Genomic DNA, 26,534 nt, shown 5'->3' with positions numbered 1-26,534 from the left:
CTTTTCCTGCATATAACAGGCATTAAGCATGAGCATTAAGCATACTAGCTCCTGAGGGAGATGGCTAAAAGCCGAGGAAGAACAAAAATCCTTTAAAAGTGTGTGATGGACGCGGTGGTGCACGTCTGTGATCCCAGCACTTGAAGGCTGAGGCGAGGAAAGAGGAGGATTCTGAGTTCGAGGCCAACCTGAGACTCTGTCGCAAAAACCAAAAAATGTTATTTCTCCAAGGGATCTGTGCCCACAGACCGCCCCTCACGCAGTTCCCCTTTACTCCACAGTGCCAGGCCTGTACGGTCCAATAACCACGACACCCTATAGTTTCTCCACGCTCAACAGCCTAACTTTGGCTGCCGCCCGACTTCCGGCTCTTGTCTCTGAGGCTCCGGGTGGAGAGGGGCGGGACTGGGGCGGAGCTGCAGATCCACACGATTCCCGGGTTGCTTTGGGGGGCGGGCTGAGCGGCGGAAGTTGCGCCGCTAGGAGATCTCCTTCCGCTCGGAGGAGTTTCCTGGGCCGTGGAGCGGGGCTGCAGCTGAGGCAGGAAGAGTGGGGGCCGTGGTGACATGAAGCAGGTGGGTCCTGCAGCGGTCGCTGGAACCGGGTGATGGTACGAGAGCTGTCCCTAGCCAACGGAATCCGCTTCCCTGCCCGGTGTCCGTCTCTGGTTCCGTCCGACCCTTCCCACGCCCCTCGCGCTCCGGGTTCCGCCCCCTTTCTCTCTGCCAGCTGCAGCTCCTCACGCCGGGTAGGGGAGGGGGTGTTTTCGTCCTAACCCACCCTCGAGGGCTTGGGAGACGTCTGTGGTCGCTTTCCTAAGCATTCGTCTTGATAGCGAGAGGAGAGGCGAGGGGTCGGTATCTAAGTATTATGGGGAAACGGTTGGGTGTGGGAAGGGGTCAGAAGCAGAAGGAGAAAAACATACTTTGCAATAGTCTGTACCTCTGCCCTCCGCTGTTTTCTCTAACTTCGGTCGGAAACATTCACGAATAACTTCCTAATGATATCAGAAAGGTTCTTTAAACTTTTCTTGATTCCTCAGAAGTGCCTATTACCATTGACTCTAATTCCTGACATGCTCTCTCACCCTTTGACACTCTTATATTTCCTGATTGTTTTCTTCCTGTCTCTCTGTCAAGAGGTCAGAAGTACCGCTTCACATTCCCTCTGGCCCAGCCGGCCTCTCTGCACTCATCCTGGATGGCCTCATCCCCTGTTGTAGCTTCAGGTCCACGTCCACTAACTATCCAGATTGACGATGCCAGCACATCCCTTTCCAGGGTCTCCAAAGTGTCTGACTGTCCAGCTGCTTATGGGTACTTCCACTTCAGATGGAGCTCGCATGTTCAAACCCGAGCTGATCTTTTCTCTGTCAATTCATTCTTCCGCTTTTGTCTTATCCCCAAAGACAAACTACAGAATTGCCTCGCATCCTTGACAAATCAGTTTGCTCAGAACTGCCAGTATAGCTGACTCCCCCAGCCTTCTCTGTTACCGTCCTTCTCACCAGTCCCAGCAGCTTGAGGTCCTAACGGCTTGCAGCCCAGTCTCCAAACTCTAGCTCTTGCAAACACTTAGATCACAAGTCTGATTGGGTCATTTCCTTCCTTAGGGCTCCCTGCTTGCTTCCCGTTGCCTGTGAGGAAAGGCTGAGTCCCTAGAATGATTGAGGAAGGCACACTAGGATTGTGTTGTTCACTGTAAATCTCAACAGTATGGTCCTGTAGGACGTGCCTTACCACAAAGGGTTCTTCTTGTCTCCATGCTTCCGTACACATCAGCACCTCTTTCCTCTATGATCTGCTGGGCTTCCTTCTAAATTGTACTTCAGTATCCTGCTAGACAGCACCCTCTCCACACCACCTAACTCTGCCCCAAAGGTTGGATGCCCCTTTGTGTCCCCGGAATGCCCTTAGCATCATGGCTGAGGATATAGACCCCAGCACCAGACCGCTGGGTTCTGATACTGTTTTGAGATCTTGATGAAGTCAATACCTCACTTTCCTCATTTGGAAAGATGGAGATAGTAAATGTGTCTACCTTGTAGAGTTGTGAGGATAAATGAAATAGTATATGCATAAAACATAAAACTACCAGGTCACCGGGTGGTGGTGGTGCATGCCTTTAACCCCAGCACTCAGGAGGCAGAGGCAGGCAGATCTCTGTGAGTTCGAGGCCAGCCTGGTCTACAGAGTTCCAGGACAGTCAGAGCTTTACAGAGGGACCTTCTCTTAAAAAAAACAAAGCAAGCAAACAAAAAACTATGAGGCCTATGAGTGCCCAGTATGTACACGTTAGTTAACGTAGCATATAAGAACACGCTAGTTCACTGGTTATGACGTTTAATTTCATACATTGCTTGAGAATGATTGACGTGGCTTACTTCTCATTCTGTCCCTGGGTCCCAAATGAAGTCTTGGACTGGAAGGTACTGGGAACAGGATCTGGATTTACTAAGTAAAGATTCAGGGTTGAAAAGAGCCCAAGTGTAGAGACCATAGTGGACTCAAGAGAAAGGAGAGCTGGGTCCTCCTCCGTGGAGTGATTCCTTTCCATGATTGGCTATGAGAAATGTCCCCTTGACTTAGGAGTGGGAAGGGTTGATACCATAAGGATGTCTGAAATGTTGGTGTTTGGGGTCATTTTGGATGTATTAGCGCCAGGTCCTGACTTACCAATGTCTAGGCCTTTGTCGTGTCGCCCCCCCCCCCCCCCCCCCGCTTTTTTGTTTTTCAAGACAGGGTTTCTCGGTATAGTCTTGGTGCCTGTCCTGGATCTCGATCTGTAGATCAGGCTGGCTCAAACTCATAGAGATCCGCCTGGCTCTGCCTCCTGAATGCTGGGGTTAAAGGCGTGCGCCACCACCACCTGGCCACTTTTTTTTTTTTTTTTTAAGAATTTTTTTGTTTGGTTAGGTGTTTTAAAACAAGTTTTTCCCGTGTGACCCTGGCTGTCCTGGAACTTGCTCTGTAGACCAAGCTGACCTTGAACTCAGATCCTCATGCCTCTGCCTCCAAAAGTGCTAGGATTAAAGGCGTGTGCAATCACGCCCAGCTTTTCTTTTTCTTTCTTTCTTTCTTTTTTTTTTTTTTTTAAAGATTTTTAAAGTTTTATTTTATGTGTATGAGTGTTTTGTTTGCATGTAAGTCTGCACACTATGAGTCTGCCACATGCCCTTGGAGCTCAGAAGAGTGTTGGGTTGTCTGGAACCGGCACTGTGGGTCCTGGGTCCTCCGCAAGTACAAGTGCTCTGGACCAGTGAACATCCCTCCACTCTGTCGCTGCCTTGCCTTAGGGATGCCCATCCCCCTTCCCTCCTCCTGAGGCAGATTCTTCTAGGCCCGAGGTCAAGGTCGTGCCTCCTCCTTGTGGCTTCCTGACCTCTCAGCAGCCCCAGGCAGAGGCTTCCTTCTCTGGGAGACTCAGTTCTGAAAACACTGGTCACCTCGGGCCAGCATGGATTTCTCTGTCAGTCTTCCTCATTGAACCTGGTGACCCTGACAGACTGAGCCGGTGTGGGACACGCTGTGACACATCGCAGCTCTCCTGTGGCCTGCTGTAGCTGAGCTCTCACACACCTAGGCTCTCTGGAGGACGGCAGTGTCGGTATGACCGGAAGTCCTGTGACTTGATGGCTCATGCTTCTTCCATGGAATGGGAGTGCTTGTTGCCTCCATTCTCCAGGGGAGGAAGCTGAGCCTTTGGGGGGAGGTTGGTTCAAGGCCACTCAGTAGAGATTTAAAGACTTTACCTTAATTTCAATGCGTAGCTATGTCCCAGGCACTGCCCCTGTCCCAGCATCCGAGAGAGCCGCTGGCACCTCAGTGGGACAGAGGACAACGGAGAGCGTGCCTTCTTGTCAGTTGTGTGTCCCTCTGAAAGTTTTCTGTCTGGAGTGAGGCAAATGGAGGCGTTTGGTCAGAGCTGGGCCCCGGAGGATCCTGCGCAGTCAGGCCTTTTTTTTTTGAGAGAGGGCTGGGAGCCCTATTCGGGACACTGGCCTTTCCCAGACTGACTTTGAAAAGTTGACCTCCTCAGCCTCAGTTTTTACCCAGTATCCCTAAAGAATCCAGTGGACTCTGACTCACCAGCCCTCGCGAGGGTCAGAGGTCACGGAGTCACTGAGTTAGGGCCATTCTGGCAGGGCAGGACGGGAGAGGGGGTTGAGCAAACCTGTCATGTGGTTGGACTTTCCAGTTACTGTGTGGTCAGAAACCATGTCTAGGAAGGAGTGCTATTCCCGTGCTAGCCTGACGCTTCTTCCTGCTTCCCCCGGAGGAAAGGGGAAATGGACTCCACTCTGGGTTTGCACTTGTGTATCTCACTGCTGCTGTTTGCTCCGTTCTCCTTAAACTTCCACTTCCCCAGGGCCAGGGAACTTCCCTAGCCCTCTGTGGGTGTGTGGTTAGGGAGGCCAGTTATTCTTAGGCTGAGGGCAGGAGTCACCGAACAGAACCATCCCTGATAAGCTGCCTGAGGCAGAGTCCTCCTGTCCAGTCGTCAGGTGGACCTTTAGTTCGGGCACAGTGCCCTGCTGCGTTGTGTGGTAGGACATAGTAGGGGAGCTCTCATTAATTAGGCGCAGACACCATGCAGGTGGAATTTCTCATTCCTTCAAGCCCTGTTAAGTAGGTACTCTGAGCCGGGCAGTGGTGGCGCACGTCTTTAGTCCCAGCAGTCAGGAAGCAGAGGCAGGCAGAACTCTGTGAGTTCCAAGACAGCCAGGGCGACCCAGAGAAACCCTGTCTTGAGGGCGGAAAAGTAGGTACTCTTTGATGTCTATTTACAGAGGAGGAAACTGTGGATAAGACTCAGTGACTTGGTCAAGGACACACAGCCCAAAGTGTTTCAGGTCCTATGCTGACCCCAGACCTGCTCCCTCTCTGCAGTTCCATAGAGCAGCTGACTTCATAGATTGCCACTGTGACCTGGGCAGCCAAAGCTCAGGTCTAGCTACGAGATAGGGGTGGTCCTGAGGTCAGAGGAACCTAGATGGTAGGGGAAATCTTTGCCTAGGAGGTGACATTTGAACTGGTCTCTGAAGGGCAGGAGTTCTCTGGCGGTGGAGGAGGCTGTTCTGGAATGAGGAAGCAGGCAGCTTGCTGGTGCTGTGTTTGGGAGCAGCCCACAGTCATGTGGGGTCAGGTATTAAACCCCATGTCTAGAGGAAAATGCGAGGGTCCTTCCTCACTCTTATGGTTCCTTATCTGAGGGATTTAACTCACCAGGGTCTTTTCCTTGCACTGCCGTAGGGCAGCCACCCTGCCCACCTGTGCCTGGGAAGTGAGCCCCTGGTTGGTTGTGGGGGAGCTGTCTGGGCTCTGAGCAGGGCAGGATGCCAGACGGGCAAGATCCAGTTTCAGGAACGTTGCTTTGAGGGCTGGGCGTGAGTGGCCCTGTACATCCCGGTACGTGTCGGGAGAGAAGCCTGTGAGGAAGGACTGGTCCGCACATTTCCTGGTGTGCTTCTCTGGGCATGCAGCAGTGGACAGGGCCGGGGGCTCCCCGGTGTTCTCATGGAGTTTAAGTTCCAGTGTGAGAAGACGGCAGGAAACAGAAGACGACTATGTTAGGGCAACAAATGCTGTGACCAAGAGGAAAGCAAAGGAAGCGGGTGGAGCTTAAACAGGGGGCTTAGGACAGTCCTCTCTAGGGGATGTTTCCATGGAAACCAGACTGGAGTAAGGGGAAGGCTGGGCAAGAGTCTAGGAGTTGGGAACACGGTTGATGTGACAGCAAGGGACCAATGTGGGTGACATGGAGAGTTCAGAGGGGAAGAGTCAGAAGAAGGGGTGTGTGCCGTGAGCCATAGTGGGACTTTGGCCTTCATTCTGCTTGAGCTGGAAGCCATTGAGGAGGATTGGGCATTGGGAGATGCCGTCTGACCTAACAGGCTTCCTGCGGTTGCTGGGTTAAGAGGAGACTGTGGTCCAGTACAAGGAGGAAGGAAGGAGGTAGATGTGATCCGTGAGAGATGCCTCAGGCAGGGTGACATGGCGGTCACTGAAAAGAAGGTGGATGCTGGCTGGATTTGGAAGGACGAGCCTGATTTTGTTGGATGTGGTGGGAAGGCGCGGGCTCCCCAGGTGAAGGCTGAGTGGCCCCTGAGCTTGTCGGGGGCCAGCAGAGCCTCCCATTGCTGGGTCTCGGCTCGGTGGAGAGGCCCCCGGGCTGGTAACAGTGGGCAGGTTTGGGAACTCGGTCTCCTCCCTCCCAGGGGGTCATCCTTGCCTCTCCTGTCGGGGGTGTGGTGAGTGAGGAAGGCGGTGTGGACAGGGTGGCACCAGGGCCACTGGCACCCGCGTCTGCTGACTTAGGCGCTTGCAGCAGGACACAGGCTAGGGCTGCTCTCTTTCATACCCAGAGCCCGGCTCCAGCCCCATCTGCTGCTCACTTTTAACCTGGGCATCCTGTGCGTTCTTCACTCAGTTCTGATCCAGAGGCTCACGGACTCTTGCTCTGTAGAAGAGGCAGGCGTGTCGGGAATGTCGTAAGCCATTGTAGCGAATGGGTCCCTCCCTCCTTGAGCCAACTCTGCCGTGCTGGGAGGTACTGAGGTTCGTCCCAGTCTGCAGAAGAGCGTGAGACGCCGGCGTCTGAGCCTTTTCTCAGCTTGGAGCCCACTTCTCATCTGCCTCCCCTGACTCCTCTCCTTTGCACCAAGTTAGAGTCTCCCATGTCAGACCCAGAGGCTCACATTTCTTGGGGCACATGGAGCCTCCTGGGGTGGACTGCCTGCCTGCCTGTCCTCAGGAAGTATTTGGGATTTATTCGTAGACCTTGGACCTCCAGACAGTCAAGGCCAACACTGTCCCAGGTGGGCAGGTACAGTAGCCGATAAGTCACAGGAGTCATGGCACACACTTGCCTTGGGTAGGAAGTGTCCACTGGGAGCTGGAGTCCCAGGATGTGGGACTGCGGGCAGGTGCAGGCAGGTGGCCGCGGCCTCTGGCCGGCCTGGGGAAGAGAGCCATAAGAACCTTGTCTGTACCCCTTTCACCTAAGGACCTAATTTTGACAGTTGGGGTCTTCCTATCTGCTTCCCCCATATGCATGGAAGGGTGACAGGAAGGGCCAGTGCCAAATTGCCATCCTGGCACACTCCCTAAGGCCTTCTACAGGGAGCCAGGACAGACCCCAACTTCTGCCCCTACCCTAGCCTGGGAATCGACCTTTGCCTGGAGCTGGAATAGCCTGGCCCTCTGTATGACCAGGGCACCAGAACGAGGAGCTGGGGAGCTTGCTCTGTGCCACCCAGCAGGTTGATTGTAGGGCACGGCTTTGAACCCAGGCCTTTCAGAGTGGCTCTTACTCTCTGTTCCCGTAGCGAGCATTAGTCTGCACACAGCAGTGACTAAGCTCCGTTTCCCCTTTCTCAGCTACACGTGCAGCTCAGCCTCTGACCAAGCCTGGCCCCCCTCCCTCCGACCTTAGACAAATAGCATCCCTGTGGGGTAAGAAGTCTAGTGCTTCCAGGGTTTGTAGAAGCGAGGCTGTAAAACTTGGGGGTGGGTATGGGGAGGAGCCAGTGGGCAGGAGAGAGAGGAGTCGGTGTGTGTGATAAAATATGTAACCAAGTTTGCCAGTTTTAACACTTTTAAGTATGTAGTCCAGGTGTGCCAAGTGTGTTGTTGCTTTAAATATATGTGTGTGTTTATAGCTGGGGGCTGGAGAGAGGTGACTCAGCAGTTAAGAGCATCGGCTGCTCTTTCAGAGGCCTGGAGTTCATTCAGTCCCCAGGACTGATTTACTCAAAACCGCCGGTAACTCCAGCTCTGGGGATCCAACATCATCTTCTGGCCTTCAAGAGTACCCACACGCAAGTGTATACATCCACAAAGACATACACATAAATAAATAATAATAAATGCTTAAAAAATACAACTTAGGAGGGGCTGGAGAGAGGGCTCAGCGATTAAGAGCACTTGCTGCTCTTCCAGAGGTCCTGAGTTCAAGTCCTAGCACCTGCATGGAGGATTACAGCCATCAGTAACTCCAGTTCTAGGGGATCCAGTGCCCTCTCCTGACCTCTGAGAGCACCAGACACACGTGGTGCACAGATGTACGTGCAGGCAAAACACCCACACCCATAAAATAATTCAAATTAAAAATAAAAAAACCAAAAACCCAGTTTAGGCCTAGGGATCCAGCTCAGCTCAGTTACAGATTGCTTGCACGGCGTTCAGTCCCCAGCGCTGTGGAGGCAGATGGCACTTACCTGCCATCCCAGCACTTGGGAGGTAAAGGCAGGAGGACCAGAAGTTCATTGTCGTTCTTGGCTGAGAGGCTGTGGCTATAGTTTCTCAGTGTAGCCCTTGCTCAACACGTACGACTCTGGGCCCCTCTCCTGTACTGAGAAAAAGGAAAATGATGAAGCTGAGGAGACGGAGTCTCAGAAAGGTTCTGCCTTGCCCCGACCGCAGGGCTGAGGAGGGGGCCAGCCAGGCTTTGAACTCTGTCCTCGGCTCCGTTCCATTCTTCTTATTAATTATTTTAGCCGTGGTGCTGGGTTTTGAACCCAGGTCTGTGTGTACTGGGTAGTTGTGCTTTTCCACCGTACTGCATCCTGTGTCCGTCCCTTGTACCACCTCCAGGGTCTGTAGCCCAGCTCAGCAGCCCACTGGGTCCCGGGAGCCGGTTAGAGAAGCCTTGGGCAGCGGGTGAGGCTGCAGCGACGCTTTCCTCGCCTGGGAAGCCGCAGAACTCATCCACTGTGCTCATAGACCTGCCACGACCATCCATCCCCCACTTCTTCCTCTTCCGCCCCAGGGTGGGTGGCAGAACTTCTGGTCCCCTCCCCCGTCCGTCCCCCGCCCTGCTCTCCGCTTCCCACCCGCTCTCCCAAGCCTTCACAGCTCAGCTCCCACAAAGCACACAGGTGTCAGCCAAGTCTGCAGCCATCCCGGGCGGGCGGGCGGGCGGGCGGCTTCCTCATGCCACATGTGCTGTGCCCCTCCTGACACCTCTGAAGGTGCTTGGGAGGGGCCGGTGACAGCAGGCAGTGGACTTGGGGGTGGAGTGCTGCTTTCAGGGGCTCATTTCTGTCTCCAGCAGGCTGTTCTTCTGGTGGCTGGCAACCTCTGTGTTCTGGGCTGGACAAGTGCTTGGAGGACTTCTAAGGTCCAGGTCAGGGTGGTTTTGATTGTGAGCCCTCGGGTGATCTGGCTACCAAAGGCCTTTTTTTTCTATAATTTTTATTTTATTTATTTATTTATTTATTTATTTATTTTTCTATTATCAGCTTGATACAGTACATCTTATCCTAATAGTGAAATGTTTCACTGAAGCTTGCCCAGTGATTGGGTAAAACCAAAACTTATTATAAGCCACAGTCATCCTAGGGTGCCCCCCCCGGGTGCCCCCCCCCCCCCCCCGGCTATGTAGCTTTTTACTATAGTTTATTTAATTTTATTTTATGTGCATTGGTGTGAAGGTATCAGATCCCCTGGAAGTAGAGTTACAGACAGTTGTGAGCTGCCATGTCGGTGCTGGGAATTGAACCCAGGTCCTCTGGAAGAACAGCCAGTGCTCCTAACCCCTGAGCCATCTCTCCAGCCCTACCAAAGGCCTTTTGAAGTCACCTGGGTGAACTGAGCTTCATGCCGTGTTCAGGAGGTCTCCAGGATGGTGCTGGGACTGGAGGAAAGCTGATGTGTGGGTCTCTCACAGCCACTACCCATAGCAGACGACTGGAGTTTGGTTTTTGTAGGTTGAGGATAGGCCCCTGTGCATGCTAAGTATGGCCTCTACCTCTGAGCTACACCTGGGTACCGGGAATCTGACTTTGGTCTTTTTTATCTACCAAAGATTCAGATAAAGTTTCATTCATTTATTTATTTTGAAGTGTGGTGGTATTGTGTTCCCCAAAATATTGTGTACTCTAATAAATTTATCTGGGATCAGAGAACAGACAGCCACTAGATACAAAGGCTAGAAAATGGTGGCATTCACACCTTTAATCCTAGCATTCCAGAGATAGAAATCCCTCTGGGTCTCTGTGAGTTCAAGGCCACATTGGAAATAGCCAAGCATGGTGACTCACGCCTTTAATCCCAGAAAGCCAGCCTTTAATCCCAGGGAGTGGTGGTAGAAAGCAGAAAGATATATAAGGCGTGAGGGCCAGAAACTAGAAGATTTTGGCTGGTTAAGCATTCAGGCTTTTGAGCAGTAATTCAGCTGAGACCCGTTCCGGATGAGGACTCAGAGGCCTCCAGTCTGGGGAGACAAGACCGGCTGAGGATCCGGCGAGGTGAGATAGCTGTGGCTTGTTCTGTCTCTCTGATCTACCAGCATGGACCCCAATAACTGACCTCGGGTTTGATTTTATTAATAAGAACTTTTAAGATTCCTGCTACATCTGGCGCCCAACGTTCATGTTACGAATTCATGAAAAAGCTGTTTGCCTGTGGCCTTGTGAGCCACTGCTTCCATGGTCCCACCACTGTTTGTGGTTCAGTCCGGGCTAAAGCTTCTCCCAAGCCTCCTAGGCCGGCCTCAAACTCGGGATCTTCCTGCCTCTGTCTCCTTCAGCAAATCCTACCGGCGTGTGCCACCACCACCGGCTGAGTGTAGCTTGGGCCTGAGCTGGGGCTTAGAAGTTTGTAAACAGGCCTTGTCACAGTGGCTCAGAGTCGGCTGTGGTCTCCTCTGGGGACTGGCGCTTCAGCGCTCTGGGGACTTGGAGCTGCTTTTGTGAGGAGGGTGGCTCTTGGCCAGCCCCTCCCCGGCCATCCTGTAAGCCCCCCCCCATGCATGGCTCCCCCACACTGGCATCTTCAGCTCTCCCAGGCCCCCAGCACCTCTGTTCTCAGCTCCATCTGAGTCTCTCGCCTCCACAAGGATGTCTGGGTGTGAGTTTCAGGGTGGTTGCTGCTCCAAGCGCGTCTCACACCCAAGTCCTGTGCCCAGGGAGGGACGGGAGAGCCAGGGACAGTCAGACAGAGGAGAGGACCGTGAGTGGGGAAGCCACGGCACTCCGAAGTGGGATAGGCAGAAGGGGGGGGGGTGGAGAGAAAGGAGATGGGAGAGGCCCGGAGATGACTGGGGGTGCAGAGCGAGGCCCCTGAATGGGAGAGAAATGGAGATGAAGGCCCAGACAGACATGGGCGACAGTGTTTCCCGTGGGCTGTGGGCAAACAGGCGTTCTCATACATTACGCTAGGCGTGCCAACTGCCGAGGGAATCTGGCAGCGCCTAACCAAACCACGCATGCAGGATGACCCAGCCATGCTGCTTCTAGGGAATTCTGATCTGGAAGATACGCTCCCGGCATCGTGAAAATGTACACAGACCACGTAACTCAGTGCAGTGTTTCTGCTCGTTACAAATATAACTGTTTGTTCAGAGGACATGGATTCAGGAAGATGTGTCTCATCCGTCAACTGCAGTGGCAAGGACTGGGAATACAGCTCAGCAGCGCGGCGCTTGCCAGGCACGCGCACAGCCTCGCATTCGATCCCCAGCACAGGGTGGGAAAACGGGATATAAATAGGGTACTAAGGCTCATGTGGTGACTTGACTGTTAATCCCAGCTCTCAGGAGGCAGGGGTGGATTTTGAGTTTGAGGTCAGCCTGGCCTAGTAAGGGAGGGAGACCTAGTCTTAAAAAAAAAAAAAAAAGTAACGATCAGGTTTTTTGTTTTTTTTTTTTGTTTTGTTTTTTTTTTTGGTTTTTCGAGACAGGGTTTCTCTGTGTAGCTTTGTGCCTTTCCTGGAGCTCACTTGGTAGTCCAGGCTGGCCTCGAACTCACAGAGATCCGCCTGGCTCTGCCTCCCAAGTGCTGGGATTAAAGGCATGCGCCACCAACGCCCGGCTACGATCAGTTTTTATAAGCAATGAAGACGTCTTTTATAAAACTGTTAGTTAGGACGGGCTGTAGCTCTGTTGCTGGAGTGTTGCCTAGCCTGCATTCAGCCCCATCACCACGCACAGCATGGTGGTGCACACCACTAATCTTGCAGGTGAAGTGAGAGGATCAGAAATTCAAAGGCTTTCTAGCTAGCTACATACAGAGTTCAAGGCAAACCTTGGATGCATGAACCCCATCTCGAAACAACAAAATAGGGCCCATGAGGTGGCTCAGTTGTTAGAGGTGCTTGCTGCCAAGCCCGATGACCTGAGTTCAATACCTGGGGTCCCCACTTGGTAGAAAGAAAGAACTGACTCCCACTAGTTACCCTCTGACCTCTGCATGCATACTGTGGCGTGTGTGTGTGTGTGTGTGTGTGTGTGTGTGTGTGTGTGTGTGTGTGTCCATGAATGTGTGCGCATCCAAAAGAAATAACAGGGCTGGAGAGATAGTTCAGAGGTTTAAAGTATTGTCTCCTTTTTAGAGGACCTGGGTTCAGGTTGGGCATAATGGTGCACACTTTTAATCCTAGAACTTGAGGTAGAGGCAAGAGGGACTCTGTGAGTTCAAGGCCAGCTTAATCAACATAGTGAGTTCCAGGACAGCCAGAGCTACGTAGTGAGATACTACCTCAATAAAACAAACAAACAAACAAACAAATAAATAAATAAATAAATAAATAAGGGGCTGGAAAGATGGCCCAGCAGTTAATGGCTCAGCGGTTAAAAGCACTGGCTGCTCTTCCAGGGGACCTGAGTTCACTTCCCAGCAACCACATGTGGCTTACAACCATCTGTAATGAGATCTGGTGCCCCCTTCTGGCCTGCAGGCATACATGCAGGCAGAACACTGATATGTAATAAATAAATTTTTAAGTAAATAAGTAAGTAAAATAAAAATAAAGGACTGGGGTTCAATACCCAGAACCTATGTGGCCGCTCACAACCTCAGTTCCAAGGGATCTCACATCCTCTTCTGGCTTCCATAGTCACCAGATATGTATGTGACACACAGACACACGTGCAGGTAAAACACCCACACACATTAGAATAATAATTTTAAAAATAAGGTATAGTTATGGATTGTATTGTGTCCCTGAAGAGGGATGTGTTGAAGTTCTGACACCCCTGTACTTCAGGATGTGACCGTCATAGATAAGATGCAGTCACCCAGGAGCAAGTGGCCCCTAATCCAACAAGTGGTTCTGTGTGACCAGTGTCCTTATGAGTGAGACACGGGGAGAGTGTGGAGCTGGACAGCTCCAGCCAGGGAGCGCCAGATTGCCACTCACCACCAGAAGCAGGAGAGCCAAACTCCTCGGCAACTGCTGGCCTCGTGATTTTAGACTTCTGGACTCAAAGCTGGGCAGGGCGCTCATGATATTTCTTTGTTTTAAAATTGTTTTGTTTTCTTGTTCTTTCCTTCTTTGTTATGCTGGGGGTTGAACTCTGGGCTATGTCCTCACCCCAAATTCCTGTGGAGTTCATTCTGGGTTTGTGTTTTTGTGGGGCACATGAGAGGGAGTTTGAGTCTCACTGTGTATCCCCGCTGGTCTTGAACGTCTTCTTTTTTCAGTTGGATTACAGACATGCATCCCTCTACACAGCTCAGGATTCTCTTTTGTACAAGCTGGCCTGAGAGCGTAACTCATCTGGTGGAGTGTTTGTGTGCACCATGCACGAAACCCTGGGTTCAGTCCCCAGCATAAACCAGCGTAGTGGTGCATACCTTATTCCACCACTCAGAGGTGGCAGGAGGAGGGTCAGAAGTTCAAGGCTGTCCTTGGCTCCATAGGCCTACGATACATGAGACCCTGTCCTTCAAACAAACAAGCTAACAAACATCTGGGAGAAAGATGAAATGAAAGAGAAAAAATAGCTGGGTGGTGGTACATGCCTTTAGTCAGACAGAGGCAGGTGGATCTCTGAGTTCGAGGCCAGCATGGTCTACAGAGCGAGTTCCAGGACAGCCAAGGCTACACAGAGAAACTCTGTCTGGAAAAAACAAAACAAAAAACCAAACAGAAAGAAGGAAGGGAGGGAGGGAGGGAGGGAGGGAGGGAGGGAGGGAGGGAGGGAGGAAGGAAGGAAGGAAGGAAGGAAGGAAGGAAGGAAGGAAGGAAGGAAGGAAGGAAGGAAGAAAGACAGTAAAACAATACTGGATTCTAGGCCGCTCTGGTCACAGCGCGCTCTGTCACCGCAGCAGACTTAGAGGTGGGAAGTCACTTTGTGGAAGAGACAGGAGGAGATGGAACGAGAGAGGAAGGGAGACAGTCGGGGAGCACACAAGGGAATGTCACTAGCCCTGGAGCTGGGGCACCTCACAGTGAGGGGTGTGCTGAGGCTCCCGTTTGGCATCAAGCCGATGATGGATGCTGGGGAGCCCCATTGCCCCTGGCCTGTCACATCCTCCAGCTTTCTCCTGGAGCTGAGCCCAGCCTCCCCCCAGCACTCTCGAGGTGGTCATGTACAGGGATGTCTTTGGGTCCTTCGGTAGCTTTGAGATCTCTGCTGGGAACAGTCTGCCTCTGTTTGTGAGGTTTGCTCAGAGGCAGAGGGATGGACCTTTTGCTGGCCACAGATTGGGTCCTCTTTAGGACCCAGTAGGTGTAGAGGGGGAAGAGGTTTAAGAGAGAGAATACCAGGGCTGGAGAGAGAGCTCAGAGGTTAAGAGCACTGCTTGTTCTTCCAAAGGTCCTGAGTTCAATTCCCAGCACCTACATGGTGGCTCACAACCATCTGTAATGAGATCTGGTGCCCTCTTCTGGCCTGCAGGGATACATGAAGACAGAATACTGTATACATAATAAGTAAATAAATCTTAAAAAAAAAAGAGAGAGAGAGAGAACACCAGCGGATCAGAAAGGAGGTGGCTCCATCCTGCCTTTGTGAGTGGGGCCAGATCTCCGGACCCCCCCTCCACTACCCCCCTCCAGCTGCTGTGTTGATTCCTGCTGGAGTTAGCTGCTCTGCCTCCCCACAGGCCTTCCTGTCTCTCACCCAGGCCTCTTGTAGCTCAGCAGACGGGTGTAGCAGGGACCCTCGGCACCAAAGAACTCAGACCCATTTGTCTTCCGAGTTCAGTAGAGTCCTGTAGTTGCGTAGAATATTCGGGGCTAGGCAAGTCCACTTGCCCCAGAGCCTTGGCTGTCTGACCTACACGAAGATCTGCCCTGTCCTGCTTGGGCACGAACGTGGCCACGGCCACGTGGACTCTGGGCAACAACACTAGGTTAGATTGGTTGTGCATCATGGATCTGAGGGCCAGGAGTCCTTCTGGGGTGTTCATTTATCCAACAGTTATGAAGCACCCGCTGTCTGCCAAGCGTAGTGCCAGGCCCACGGGAGACAGCAGTGACCAAGTCAACCAGAGTCCTGTGCCTGCCCTCGAATGTCAGCGTCTGGTGGGAGAGAGGGTAAAGCTTGAAGACGAGATTTCAGAGAGCAGTGAGCTCGCGGAAGAAAGGAAAGTGGTGGGAGGTGCCTTACTGTGAGCGGGGGCGCTGGCTGGGAAGGGCCACTGCGTGGGTGGGCAGAGCGTTGGGGCTGGGGAGGAACATTCCAGACAATGGAAGCCCAGATCCAAGGGCCACAGACGGACAGGGTTGCCACCTGGAGGGACTTGACTGAAGGCCTGAGGAGCTGTGATAAGTCAGGAGATGAGGGTGCTGCCCAGTGAGAAGAGCTGGGCACAGTGCCCACCCTACCTCACCCTTCTGCCAGGGCTTGGGGAGCCGAGGGAGGGCGGTAGGTGGGAGACTGGCAGGTTTCTGCTTTGAATACTCCCCCAGCTACCTTGTGAAGGAGGGCTGTTGAGGGTGAAGAGTTGACAGTCCTCGGGCCTGGGGTGGGGTGTTAGAGCTACAGAGAGGGACCCAGATATCTGCTGTCCAGACTTCTGAGAGCTGCTCCAGAGTTCCTCCCTGTGGCCATGGATTGGGGTGGAGGGGCCGGCGGGAGGGAATGTGCCTTTGTGCTGTGAAAACAAAGAACAGAGCCTGGGGGTGGGGCAGGGGCAGGCCAAAGGCTGTGGACAGGACCCGAGGCCGAGCTCCAGTCTGTGCGGGAACAGGCCATATCCCCGAGATTCAGAGGCCAGTAAGTGTCCCGCGGGGGGATCCCAGAACCTGCAGGCTCCAGGACAGAGCAAAGGGGGTGCTCGTCTTGCCATCCTGTGGAGCTCGGTTCATGAGGGGATTCGAGCAGAGCTGTGGGCCTTGGTGTAGGACAGGGGAGCCCAGATATGTTGTAAAATAAACAGGGTCCCTGGGGGTGGTGTGGAAAGGGGTGGTATTCCTGGAGTCACCAGCACCCTGACAGCTACTTACCTCTTCCCCCCAGCCCTGCCCCTGAGGCCACATTGTCCCCACTTCAACGTGGGGGCCCACCAGGATGAGCAAGCTGCCTGGTGAGCTGGCCTGTGACTTAGAGCGCAGTCTGCCAGCCCTGGCCTCCCTGGGCACCTCGCTGTCCCACAGCCAGAGCCTTTCATCACACCTCATCCCACCACCTCTGGAGAAACGCAAGGCCATCTCTGACGTCCGCCGCACCTTCTGTCTCTTTGTCACCTTTGACCTGCTCTTCATCTCCCTCCTGTGGATCATCGAGCTCAATGTGAGTGGGGGCCATGTTGTGGGGGAGGGGAGTTCCTAGTTCGCCCACTTGCACCTTGGGAGGGTTGCCTCACCCCTGGAGTTGATCTGAGTTAAGTGGAGACCAGGAAATAAGAATAGTTATCTTCCACATAGAGAGAGAACGGGACCTGGAGGGTAGGGGGACCAGAGGGGATGTCGTCCTCATTTGTCCTCGGCTCCCCAGCAAGAACTGAACAGATCTCTATACCCAGAACTGTGCACTTAGCCTCTGCACCATGCTGCCCCCTAGTGGGGACTCCTCGAACAGGAGGAGATGCACCTCTAGCTGAGCAGAGGACGTTTTTGCCTTCTTTCCGCCTTTGCTCTCTGGCTCAAGTTCATCCATTTATTCATCAAATATGCTCGGAGGCCCTGAGGTGTGTCCCAGGTGCTATGCTAAAAGCAGAGAATACAGGGGGGCGAAAACTCCCAGTTCCTGGTTAGTGGCCCTGGTTTTAGGGGCTGCTACCTGGTGGCCTGGAGACGGAACTGTCTCCGAGTGCAGTGTCCACACCTCCATAATGCTTAGCCCACCCTTGGGCCTGATCTGACCGAACCTCAGCATCCACAAAGTCAGGGGCCCTGGAGCAGGGTGTCCCAGGCCTGGTCCCGCTCAGTTTTTTCTCTGTTAACTTGTGATCAGTCACCAGGGCCTTGTGTGAAGTATGGACTCACAGTTCGAGTTACAGTTGGCAAGCATATTTTTTCCAGGTCTCAGGCTTGCCTTTCTTGATAAAAGTGAAGAAGAGTCTGGGAAGGGGTTAGTTAGCAGCAAGATGCTGAGCTGGAAGGGTAAGGCAGGGTTCTGAGGGTGGGTGACTGCCTTGTGTATCGGAGGGGAGCTGGTACCCGTGGGGTGCTACAGGCCCCACTGAAGAGGACATCGGGTTATCTTCCTGATAAAGGGCTGAGCTTCTGAGGTCGGAGGCATCTATCTTCCTTTTGAAGGTCCCAGCTAGCATCCAAGCATCCCTACAGCTCACCCACACCCTCATTCAATACATATTTTATAACCAGAGAAGAGCTGGGAGAATGTTGATAATTTTGCTTTTGAAACTCTGCTGACAGCCGAGATTGCTCAGCAGTCATCGTGCGGCTTTGAGAGTTCCTGCGACGTGATAGACTCTAACCCACAAACAAACGGCTTTCCGAGGGAGTGGAGAGTTTCAGAAATTTAATTAACTCTTAGTAGAGTCAGTGCGATATTTCACTTGACAGAGGGAGAGAAGAGGTGCATGTGTAGCCCAGGCTGGCTTTGAACTCAGTGATTCTCTTGCCTCAGCCTCCGGACTGAAATGTTATTAATTTCCAGGTGTTTTTTTTTTTTTCTTCTGATTTTGGAGGGTGGGGGAGTAAGTCGGGGAGCACATGCCTCGTGGAGTCGGTTCTCTTCTCCCATTCTCACGTGCACTGGGGGTCAAACCTAGACAGTCAGGTCTGCATGATCAGGCAGCGAACACCTCTACTCACCGAGTTGTCTTGCTGGCCCCACTTGGGAGATTTCTAAATGTTGGAAGGTTCCGAATATTGGCCTGAGCTTTTAACAAGTGTCCCCAAACTGGGTGTGACACACACCTGTAATCCTAGCACTTGGGAGACAGAGGCAGGAAGACTAGGATTTTTGTTTTTGTTTTTTTGAGGCAGGGTTTCTCTGTGTGGCTTTGGAGCCTTTCCTGGAACTCACTCTGTAGCCCAGGCTGGCCTCGAACTCACAGAGATCCGCCTGCCTCCGCTTCCCGAGTGCTGGGATTAAAGGCGTGCGCCACCACCGCCCAGAAAGACTAGGATTTTAAAGTCATCCTTATCTGCACAATGAGCTGAAAGCCACCCTGGACTAAACAGGACCCTGTATCAAACAAACTCCCCTAAGAAATCACTCCAAAATTTAGATGACCTGCCAGAGTAGGAATCCTCCAGTCTGGCTGATCATTAAAGGTCTTTTTGGATTCCATTACCAAAATCCTACCTTCTCCCCAGGGGCTGGCATCTCCATCCCCTCTGAGGAGTTGGGATAGAATCTGGCATTTGGAATCTGTCCAGATCCCCAGACATTGGGGTCTGAGCCAAGGTGTTAAGGGTCTTGGTGAAAGACCATGGTGGCGTGGGCAGGGACAGGATCAAGCACGAGTGGGCTGACTCTCCGCATGGTTTCTCAAGGTCCTGAGGCAGCAAGAGCAGCATTGTGACGGATCTCACCCATTAAGTCCAAGCCTAATTGATTGATCTGCCACCTGGGGCTCTGTCTGGCACCACCACCCACCCTAGCCCCCCTCATCCCGCATGGGTAGAGGCTGGGAAGATGGAGAACCAGAGTGCTGGGAAGGAAATGAAATTATAGAAGAGGCAGTCTCCAGGACCCATATACTAGCTTTGCGTGGGTCTACCCCCTCCCCGGCACAGCCCACAGGCCTCCAGGCCTGTACCTTCCTGGGTGGTGTACTTGAACTGAGTTTAGCCTGCGTGGGCTGCCTGGATCCTTGAGGGACCAAACTGGTGCCTGGGGTCTTGGGCTGCTGGTTCAGCTCTCTTTGCTTCTGGGGCCCTCTTGGGTGGTGGCCTATCATCTCCTCCAGGTCCCCTTGGCATGGGCTCCTCGCCATTCTTTGAGAAGGGGCAGTCTTGAGCTCGGTTCTGCCCTCAGAGCCCTTCTGTCTTCCTCTCTAGACCAACACCGGCATCCGGAAAAACCTGGAGCAGGAGATCGTTCACTACAGCTTTCAGAGTTCGTTCTTCGACATCTTTGTGAGTGACCTCAGGCTCCAAGACAGTGCAGTTTGCCTGGGTTCTCCCTCTACATGCCACATCCAGCCCGGTAGGGGAGGGTCAGCTCTAGATGGGGCTCTGGCCACCCTGAGTCTTCACAAAGCTCCCAAGTGGGGCCCCACCTTCAGAGAGCCCAAGGCAGGGCCAGGGAGACAAGGCTTTGGAAGTTTACATGCAGCCTCTGCCAAGGAAACACTGAGCCACTGTCCTCACACCCCTGAGGTGTGAGGGCACCCCTGTCGGGGTCTGGAGGGGCAGCAGTAGAGGGGTACCCTGCAACAGAGCTGCGGACGCCAGCTGGCGTCTGATGTTACGCCGCCTCCCATCTCCACACCAGGTTCTGGCTTTCTTCCGCTTCTCTGGCCTGCTCCTGGGCTATGCTGTGCTGCGGCTCCGGCACTGGTGGGTGATTGCGGTAAGATGCCTTCTGTGGCAACTCTGAGGCCTTCCCTGGTCGGGGCTGGCGTGAGGGCTGCATAGAGAGGACCCACTCCCCAGCCTCGGCCTCCGCTCTTGCCCCACTGTTTGCCCAGCAGGTCACCACCCTGGTGTCCAGTGCATTCCTCATCGTCAAGGTCATCCTCTCTGAGGTCAGTGGCTCAGGCTCTAGCGTCTCTGGTAGGCCTCTAGCCTGAGGGTGGGCTTCTCTTCTGGACGTTTGGGGTATCTGCTTCTGCTATGTTGGAGAGAAGGGAATCTTCATTATTTGCAAGGAGTCGTCCTTACTGGCTTCCCTAACTTACACTCCTGCCACCCGAGGTTCCATCATTCTCTCTCTCTCTCTCTCTCTCTCTCTCTCTCTCTCTCTCTCTCTCTCTCCATACACACACACACACACACACACACACACACACACACACACACACACACCTTGTTTGTTTTTTTGGGGGGTTTTGGTTTTTTGAGACAGGGTTTCTCTGTGTACCCCTGGCTGTCCTGGAACTCACTCTGTAGACCAGGCTGGTGTTGAACTTGGAGATCTGCCTGCCTCTGCCTCCCGAGTGCTGGGATTAAAGGCATGCACTACCATCACCCATCTTGAGACAGGGACTTATTATGTAGCCCTTGGCTGGCCTAGAACTCACTGTGTAGACCAGGCTGGCCTCCAGCTCACAGTGCTCTTCCTGCCCCTACCTCCTGAGTACACCACCACACACGGCTCTCTTTTTCACTAAAACAAGATTTCATATAGTGGTAACCATGAACTTATGATCCGCCTGCTTCTCCCACCCCAGTTTGGGATTGCAAGCCTGTGCCACCTTGCTGATTTATAAAGTGCTGGGGATGGAACCCAGAGCTCTGTCCACGTTGGGCAAGTATTCTACTACCCCAGATATCCCCTCTAGCCAAATCAGTTTTTCCTGGCACACATGTAATTCATCTTAGAGACATGTGCCATAGCCAGTTCCTAAATAGCTAGCACCAGACATAGGGCATATGCCAGTCTGGCTAGACAGAGCTGGTGGCCTCAGGAGGGGCCTCTGGGCTTGGGGTGCCCTCCTGCCATGGGATCCAGTGTTCTCTTTCTGTCTCAGCTGCTCAGCAAAGGGGCATTCGGCTACCTGCTCCCCATCGTCTCTTTTGTCCTGGCCTGGCTGGAGACCTGGTTCCTTGATTTCAAAGTCCTACCCCAGGAGGCGGAAGAGGAGAGATGTGAGTGCCTAGGGGTCAGGGCCTGGGTGGGCTGGGCTCTGAGGAGGTTCTCTCAGCGCCGACAGAGGAGCGTTGCTTGCCTTGGTCAGTCTGAGCCCGAGGAGGAGCCTGAAGTGGGGGACCCTGGGGGACCCTCGGTCTGGGATGATGGCTGCCTATGTCTCCTTGTGCAGGGTATCTTGCTGCCCAGGCTGCGGTTGCCCGTGGACCTCTGCTCTTCTCCAGCGCTTTGTCTGAGGGCCAGTTCTACTCTCCCCCAGAATCCTTTGCAGGTGAGAGCGGCTGGGTGGGGAGCTGCCTCCAGGGAGGGGCTGTGTGGGGAGCCAGGTGGGCTGGGCCTGTTCTTTCTGTTCCTTCGCTCAGGCTCCCTGGGGAAAGCCAGCAGCCCTCTCCCACACACTCTGCGCCCCCACATCCTTGCACTCATCCCTGAACCCCACCACCTCCTCCTCTCTCGCTCCCCACCCCTCGCCATTGTCACCTGCCCTTGTTTCCCACAGGGTCTGACAATGAATCCGAGGAGGACGTCCCCGGGAAGAAAAGTTGCTCTGCCCAGGTATTTCGCCGCCCACCTCCACCCGACCCTGGCAATGGGTCGGTGCTGTGGCTCTGCCAGGCTGGACAGAGTTCCCCGCAGAGGGAAGACCTCGGCCTGAGTGCCAGTTAGTGCCCGTCTATTGGGGTATCTGCCCCATCACTGACTGGTCAGGCCCTTTGGCCCGCCCCATGCCCGCGGACACAGGAACAGCAGCCAGTCCTGCAGACCACAGACAGCATGCAGGGTCAGGGACACCAGCCTGAACCCCACATCCAGCTGGGCTGCTCTCTGGAAGGGTTGTGGACTGTGTGGGGGAAGGAACGGGCTTGGAGCAGGGAGGGCACAGGCCCCCAGCTGACCCCTTTCTGTCCCCCATCTCCCCCCCACCCCCGTCCAGGAGCGTGAGTACATCCGCCAGGGCCGCGAAGCCACTGCAGTGGTGGACCAGATCTTGGCCCAGGAAGAGAACTGGAAGTTCGAGAGGAGTAATGTAAGGAGCCCCTGCCCCCCACCTGGCCGATCTGCATGTGGTAGCAGTCTTCACCCCTTTTTCTGAGCCCCGGGAAGTGAACCTGAGGGCTGGGTAAAACTGGAATCTGCCCCAGGGAGGTGGTGGGTAGAGTTGGAGCTAAGCCTCAGCCTGGGGTCAGCCATTCAGTAGGAGGCCAAGCTGGACTGGACTCCGTCTCCAAGTCTCCCACAGCCCAGGCCTCATCTCCCTGATGTTTGGTTTCCTGGGATTCAGGTTTTGAGGGGAAGCCAACCTGTGTCCCGTGTGTGGTGTTTTCGTTTCATGATCAAAAGAACATTATCTAAAAAAGATTGCCGAGAGCTGGGGAAACAGGGAAGCGTGCCCGGGTCCTTGCTGGCCAGTTCCTCTGGCAGCCCTTGGCAGCTTGGAGCCGTGGTTCTGGTTTGTCACGGCTGCGGTCACAGCCGAGCTCCTGCCTTCCAACGTGAGTGCAGAGCTGCCCTCGGCACGTGGTCCTGCTCACCAGGACCGACCGCCGTGTTCTGAAGTCTGCCCCAGATGCCCCCAGATTCCCGGAGTTTCCACCTCAGGCTGTTGGAAACCTACCCGGCCTGTCAGCCGTTCCTGGGCCACCAGTCCCCCCTCCCCACCGGTGCCCTCCACCCTCCTCCCCGTCACTCTCTGCCCTTGCCACAGGAGTATGGGGACACTGTGTACACCATTGAGGTTCCCTTCCACGGCAAGACCTTCATCTTGAAGGTGAGTAGGGAAGGGAGTCCCAGAGACACCTGCCCCGTCCGGGGTGCTGCCGCCAAGTCTCCCAACTAGAGGGGGTCGTTTCTCTGGCACCACCCAGCCCTGACCCCCTCCTGCAGACCTTTCTGCCCTGCCCTGCTGAGCTGGTGTACCAGGAAGTGATCCTGCAGCCCGAGAGGATGGTGCTGTGGAACAAGACAGTGACCGCCTGCCAGGTGAGCCACCCGAGTCCCGCTCGCCACCTCTGATGCCATGGATCCGGGCACGGTCACACCTTCTCATAGCCATTTTTCCGCCAGGGGACCTAGTTTCTCTCTATAAAGTGGGCGCTGCTATGGTTCCTTTGGAGAAGGCCAAGAGGCAGGAAGGCTCAGTGTGCTTATCTTACACCCAGCCTCGGGCCTGTAGGTGATAGCGTCTCTTAGTACAGTGTCCCTGGCAGGGAGGAGCCTGGTCTGGAGTTCCGGAGGTGCCGGGGCCAGGTCGGGGCTTCCGCTGTACCTCAGATCTACCTGGTTGGCCTTTAGATCCTGCAGCGGGTGGAGGACAGCACCCTCATCTCCTACGATGTGTCCTCGGGGGCTGCAGGTGGCGTCGTGTCCCCCAGGTGAGCCCCCAGGTCCTCCCCTCACAGCCGAGCCTCCCACACCTGGGACCTCTGTTCTAACCTGCCTCCACCCCCGCCCCCCCCACCAGGGACTTCGTGAATGTCCGGCGTATTGAGCGGCGCAGAGACCGCTACCTGTCGTCTGGGATTGCCACCACGCACTGCGCCAAACCCCCCACGCACAAATACGTCAGGTGGGTCTGGCCTCCCTCAAACCGTGAGCAACACAGGGTACAGTGTGTGCATCTGGAACACACACACACACACACACACACACACACACACACACACACACACACACACACCCATGTCTGAGAAGCCCTGTTCTGTTCCCTGTCTACCAGCCTTGCCCATCCCAGCCCTAATCCTGCTAATCTTGCTGCTGGAACCATGCCACCGCCACCGAGGCTGGAGGGGGTGGGGTATGCGTAGTGGGCAGCTGGCCGAGATAGTCCTAGGAATGGGCTGAGGGGCAGGGAGGCGGCGCTGGGTTTCACCTTTCTGCCCCCTCCCCGCCCTGTCCTCAGGGCCTCCTCTGTGAGGAGGGGGAGTGGAGTTCAGGCTCTTGCACCCGGAGGTGGGAGTGCTACCCCAGCACCCCCCCACCCCCACCCCCACGGCTGATCCAGAGACCCCCGGGGTGCCAGGTAGACCTTAGGCCTCCAGGAGGTGGCTGCAGCAGAGCACTCTTGAAGACCTTGAGGTTAGGGCTCTGTCTGGGTCCTGCAGTGGTGGCCTTGCTCGGGGACAGGCAGGCCATGCCCTCTGCGTCACTCCATCTGTGGCAGTAGCTTACGCGTGCTCGGCAAAAAGGCCACTGGAGGTGAACTGTGGGCCAGCTGCCTCCCGAGAAGGCGCCCTCTTCTGGGGGCCATGCCACCCAGGGTTGGATGGGCGACAAGTGCCACCCGTGGCCACTTCTCTCCCAGTTACAGCTTATGTTCTCAGTCTGTCCAGAGTGATAAGACTGGGAAAGTGTGAGCTCGCTGCCCCTGTGGGGTGAGAGTAGGGCATCAGCAGGCTGAGGTAGGCGGACTTGAGTGCCAAAGGGCGGGTGTGGGTGGAGGGCAGGTCCTGCTGCCCCTGGCGCCGGCTCGGAGCCGTACTGAGGCAGGGAGGCAGTTTCTAGGTTGTCATCGGTGCCCCCTTTTCCTCCACAGTTCAGCTGGGCCAGGAATGGGGCCAGGCAGGGGTGGCCGGGGGACTTGCTTTGGGCAGCGCCCCTCACCTGTGGTACTTCCTCCTCAGGGGGGAGAACGGTCCTGGAGGCTTCATTGTGCTCAAGTCAGCCAGCAACCCCCGAGTCTGCACCTTCATCTGGATTCTAAACACAGATCTCAAGGTGAGGTCATGGCCGGGAGCAGGAGGCAGGGCCTGGGGAGTCCTGGTTGCTGTGTGACCTTAGCGCCTCCCTGCCATTCTCGGGGACTCCCACTTTTAGTCTTCTTTACTGGATCGGTGGCAAGGTCCAGATGGCCTTCCAGTCCTGAGTCGTGAGAGACACGTGATGCCCTTTTTCACTCCTGACTCCTGAGTTCCCAGCAAGGCTGGCTGGCTGCCAGCCCACCCCCACCTGGGCCTGTTTGTGTGGCTAGTGCCAAGACCTGAGTACAACATGTTCCTCCCTCTACGAGTAAGGGGAGAGGGGGGCCCCCTCCCTGGCCCAGGATACCCCTCCTAGTGGGGGCTGCTAAAGGGAAACCCTGTTGAAGGCTCGCCATGGCATGACTTCTTCCTGCCTTGCCTAGGGCCGCCTGCCTCGGTACCTTATCCACCAGAGCCTTGCAGCCACCATGTTTGAATTTGCCTTTCACCTGCGGCAGCGCATCGGAGAGCTGGGGGCCCGAGCCTGAACACGTTCCCTCGCCACCCTGCGGGCCAGGGTTCTGTCGCCATAGCCGCGGGAGCCGGATAGAGGGACTGTTTGGGCTTCCCGCTGCTCATGAAGGACTAAGCAGCAGGTGCCTCCTCGTTCCCTGGCTGTATCCTCCCACCAAGCCATGGAACATGGTCCTGAGCAGTTGTGGGGTTGAGCACGTGGACTCTGGGGTGCCCCAGGCTGGAGGAGCCAGGACTGGCCTCCAGATGTTGACACAGAGTCCCTGCCCTCTGGAGGAGGAGACTCCTCTCCATGCTTCCCTAGGGGATCTCACTTGGTCGCAGAGGACCTGGGCTTGCCCCTCGCCAGTGTGAAGGTGAGGGAGCTTTCCATTCCAGCTGCTAGGATGGTTTTGTACCGTTAGTGGAAGGGTCTGTGACCCTTCTCCATACACATTGCGGTGTGTAAGGGCCGGTGATAGGGACGGCACTCCATCTCTGCCTCTCCATAGCCTTCTCCCCTCCAAGGCCTCCTTGGGGACTTTTGTAATAACTTGAGCCAATTAAAAACATGAGATTAAAAAAATAAAAATACTGGTGGTGGTGGTGGTGGTGCACGCCTTTAATCCCAGCACTTGAGAGGCAAAGGCAGGTGGACCTCTTGAATTTGAGAGCGGCTTGGTCTACATGGCAAATTCCAAGGTAGCCCGGACTACATAGATCAACCTTGCTCCCATGAAAATAAAATACTTTTTAGAAAGCAAATAAACAAAAGCTTTGCCTGCTGTGGGGCCTTGGCCTAATCCTCACTGCAGAGCTGAGCCTGGCAGCCCTTGAGAAAATACCACCCAGACCCTCCCCAGCACCCAGGGTGAGCGGTTTCTAGGTTCTCTTTCCTGAAAGGTTCTACCGAGATGGTCACAGGCCCAGTGCTGGAGGCTGGGGAGATGCCCACAGAGCCACAGCAGGCCAAGCCACAGTGGCACCTGGCTTTGGGGTTACTGAGGTACCTGTGGCACCCCAGACACAGACCCTGGGTCTACAAGGCTCAGACTTGTCGCTGTGCCCACTGCTCTCGCACCAGGGAGCAGCTTGGAGCCTGGGTTCCAGGCCCGGCTGCCCCCCCCCCCTTTGTACGGGCTTCTAAAGGAGTCTATTAGCCTGGAGCCGGGTGGATTTTTCTTGGTTCTGCCTGGGTCCAAGACCCTGGGCAAACCTTCCCTGAGTCTCCATTTCCTACCTTGTCGAACAGAAGGGACCAGTGCCATAGGGCTGTGAAATGGATCGTGTACTGGGCGGGCAGAGGCCTCAGCAATCAGTAATGTGCTCTTCTGCATCTGATAGCAGCTGGGCGCTCTCTCTGCTGTCCCCAGGCGTCCTCAACCTCTGCCGCTTCTTCCGGTGCCCTTTGCCTACTCCCCCAGCAATGCCCTCCTTCCTGCCCCT

At 54.7% G+C, this 26,534-nt stretch overlaps 1 protein-coding gene across 4 annotated transcripts; it reads left to right on the top strand.

Moving 5' to 3' along the window:
• Positions 1–434: 434 nt before the first annotated feature.
• Stard3 (StAR related lipid transfer domain containing 3) lies at positions 435–25,682 on the top strand. 4 transcript variants are annotated; one of them, XM_037201325.1, is made up of 15 exons: positions 435–575; positions 16,189–16,461; positions 19,146–19,223; positions 19,582–19,659; positions 19,781–19,834; positions 20,780–20,897; positions 21,071–21,169; positions 21,398–21,453; positions 21,833–21,925; positions 22,604–22,666; positions 22,783–22,878; positions 23,191–23,270; positions 23,360–23,464; positions 24,519–24,612; positions 24,712–25,011. In XM_037201325.1, exons 2-15 carry the CDS (start codon positions 16,240–16,242, stop codon positions 24,802–24,804), a joined length of 1,329 nt encoding a protein of 442 aa, XP_037057220.1. In that variant the 5' UTR covers positions 435–575; positions 16,189–16,239; the 3' UTR covers positions 24,805–25,011. The 4 variants fall into 4 exon arrangements, with proteins under 4 accessions (XP_037057220.1, XP_028745272.1, XP_037057219.1 ...); XM_028889439.2 differs by lacking the exon at positions 24,712–25,011 and adding an exon at positions 25,019–25,682 and having other exon boundaries at positions 438–575; XM_037201324.1 differs by lacking the exon at positions 24,712–25,011 and adding an exon at positions 25,019–25,682 and having other exon boundaries at positions 438–610.
• Positions 25,683–26,534: the final 852 nt, after the last annotated feature.

The sequence above is a fragment of the Peromyscus leucopus genome, chromosome 8b, assembly GCF_004664715.2.
Source record: "Peromyscus leucopus breed LL Stock chromosome 8b, UCI_PerLeu_2.1, whole genome shotgun sequence".
NCBI classification, from domain to species: Eukaryota; Metazoa; Chordata; class Mammalia; order Rodentia; family Cricetidae; genus Peromyscus; species Peromyscus leucopus.
This window is presented reverse-complemented; position numbering and strand designations above follow the sequence as displayed.